The sequence below is a fragment of the Hibiscus syriacus genome, unplaced genomic scaffold, assembly GCF_006381635.1.
Source record: "Hibiscus syriacus cultivar Baekdansim isolate YM2019G1 unplaced genomic scaffold, ASM638163v2 tig00009024_pilon, whole genome shotgun sequence".
Classification (NCBI taxonomy): domain Eukaryota; kingdom Viridiplantae; phylum Streptophyta; class Magnoliopsida; order Malvales; family Malvaceae; genus Hibiscus; species Hibiscus syriacus.
The window spans coordinates 162,849-163,964 of record NW_024062185.1 but is presented as its reverse complement, the minus strand read 5'-3'; the positions used below and the strand labels follow the sequence as shown (position 1 = coordinate 163,964).

Below are 1,116 nucleotides of genomic sequence, written 5' to 3'. Positions count from 1 at the left end.
ATTTCATTTATTTTAATACTAAATATTTTTTATTTTTAAATTGCAATTAAATGATACATTTAAACCTATGATCACAATTTTTATTTGTCTATTAAGTAGAAAAGTATTACGTTTTGAAAGCAAATGAGATTCGAACATTAAACCGAACTGTAACTTGTTCCAACATATGATCTTAAAACTGTAAAACTTAGAAGATACCATTAAATCAAACCCTTTCGCCGTTGTTTTAGTTCTTCCCTATAAATACATCCCCCAAACAAAGTAACCTTGAAAACCCTTCAGCCAATACATAACACAAATATGGCGGTAACACCCACCCCGACAACAATCCAAATCCCTGACCCTTTTGTGCCTGTGCAGCAACCAAAGCATGTTCAATCTGCAGGCAGCAACCCCCCATCGGCAAGAAAGCAGCAGGCCACTTATCGGGGAGTGCGAAGCAGGAGCGGCAAGTGGGTGTCCGAGATAAGGGAGCCCCGTAAAACGACGCGTATATGGCTCGGGACGTACCCTACAGCCGAAATGGCAGCAGCCGCGTATGATGTGGCTGCTATTGCCCTAAAAGTTCCCCAACACCGATCTCAACTTTCCCGATATGATTTTTTCTTATCCCCAAGTGGCTTCTACATCCCCAACCGATATTAGGGAAGTAGCTGCGCTTGCCGCCGCTTCCAGGTCTCCCAACCGATATAGTAATACCGGCACATCAAAAGACGAGGGCAAACCAGAAAACGAGGATACCATCACGTCAGGTCCTAGTATGATAGCGATTATCCTGTAGGCTGGTTTAACAGATAATTCACAAAAGAAAATTCACTCAAAACAGAGAAAACGGTCTCTAGGGTTTAACGAAATATTATAAAATCAAACGATGTCAAAATCATTCTACAAGTCGGACTGTTATAGCCAAAAATCATGTTTATCCGAAATTTACCAAAAATAGCAAAATCTCGAAAATCATTCTAAATTAAAATTCGAAATAAAATAAACAATCTGTAAAAAATCCGGCCCAAATCAGATTTAAATTGATTTCCTAACTGACAAGTGAAATATTACCATAAATAGTAAAAATAAATAAAACTAGTGATTCAGATGGGAAAGCGACAGAATTTGAGG

General features: G+C 38.7%; 1 protein-coding gene across 1 annotated transcript; it reads left to right on the top strand.

Moving 5' to 3' along the window:
- The first annotated feature begins 300 nt into the window (after positions 1-300).
- On the top strand, positions 301-781 carry LOC120203123 (ethylene-responsive transcription factor ERF025-like). Its single transcript, XM_039203474.1, has 2 exons — positions 301-536; positions 646-781. The coding sequence occupies exons 1-2, from the start codon at positions 301-303 to the stop codon at positions 779-781; spliced, it is 372 nt and encodes a 123-aa protein (XP_039059405.1).
- The last annotated feature ends 335 nt before the right edge of the window (positions 782-1,116 follow it).

Bases quoted from the DNA above. Each gene is read 5' to 3' on its own strand.
- LOC120203123 (XM_039203474.1), top strand. From the start codon at position 301: ATGGCGGTAACACCCACCCCGACAACAATCCAAATCCCTGACCCTTTT. The intron at 537-645 runs GTATGATGTGGC...AACCGATATTAG, and splicing joins GCCGAAATGGCAGCAGCCGC to GGAAGTAGCTGCGCTTGCCG.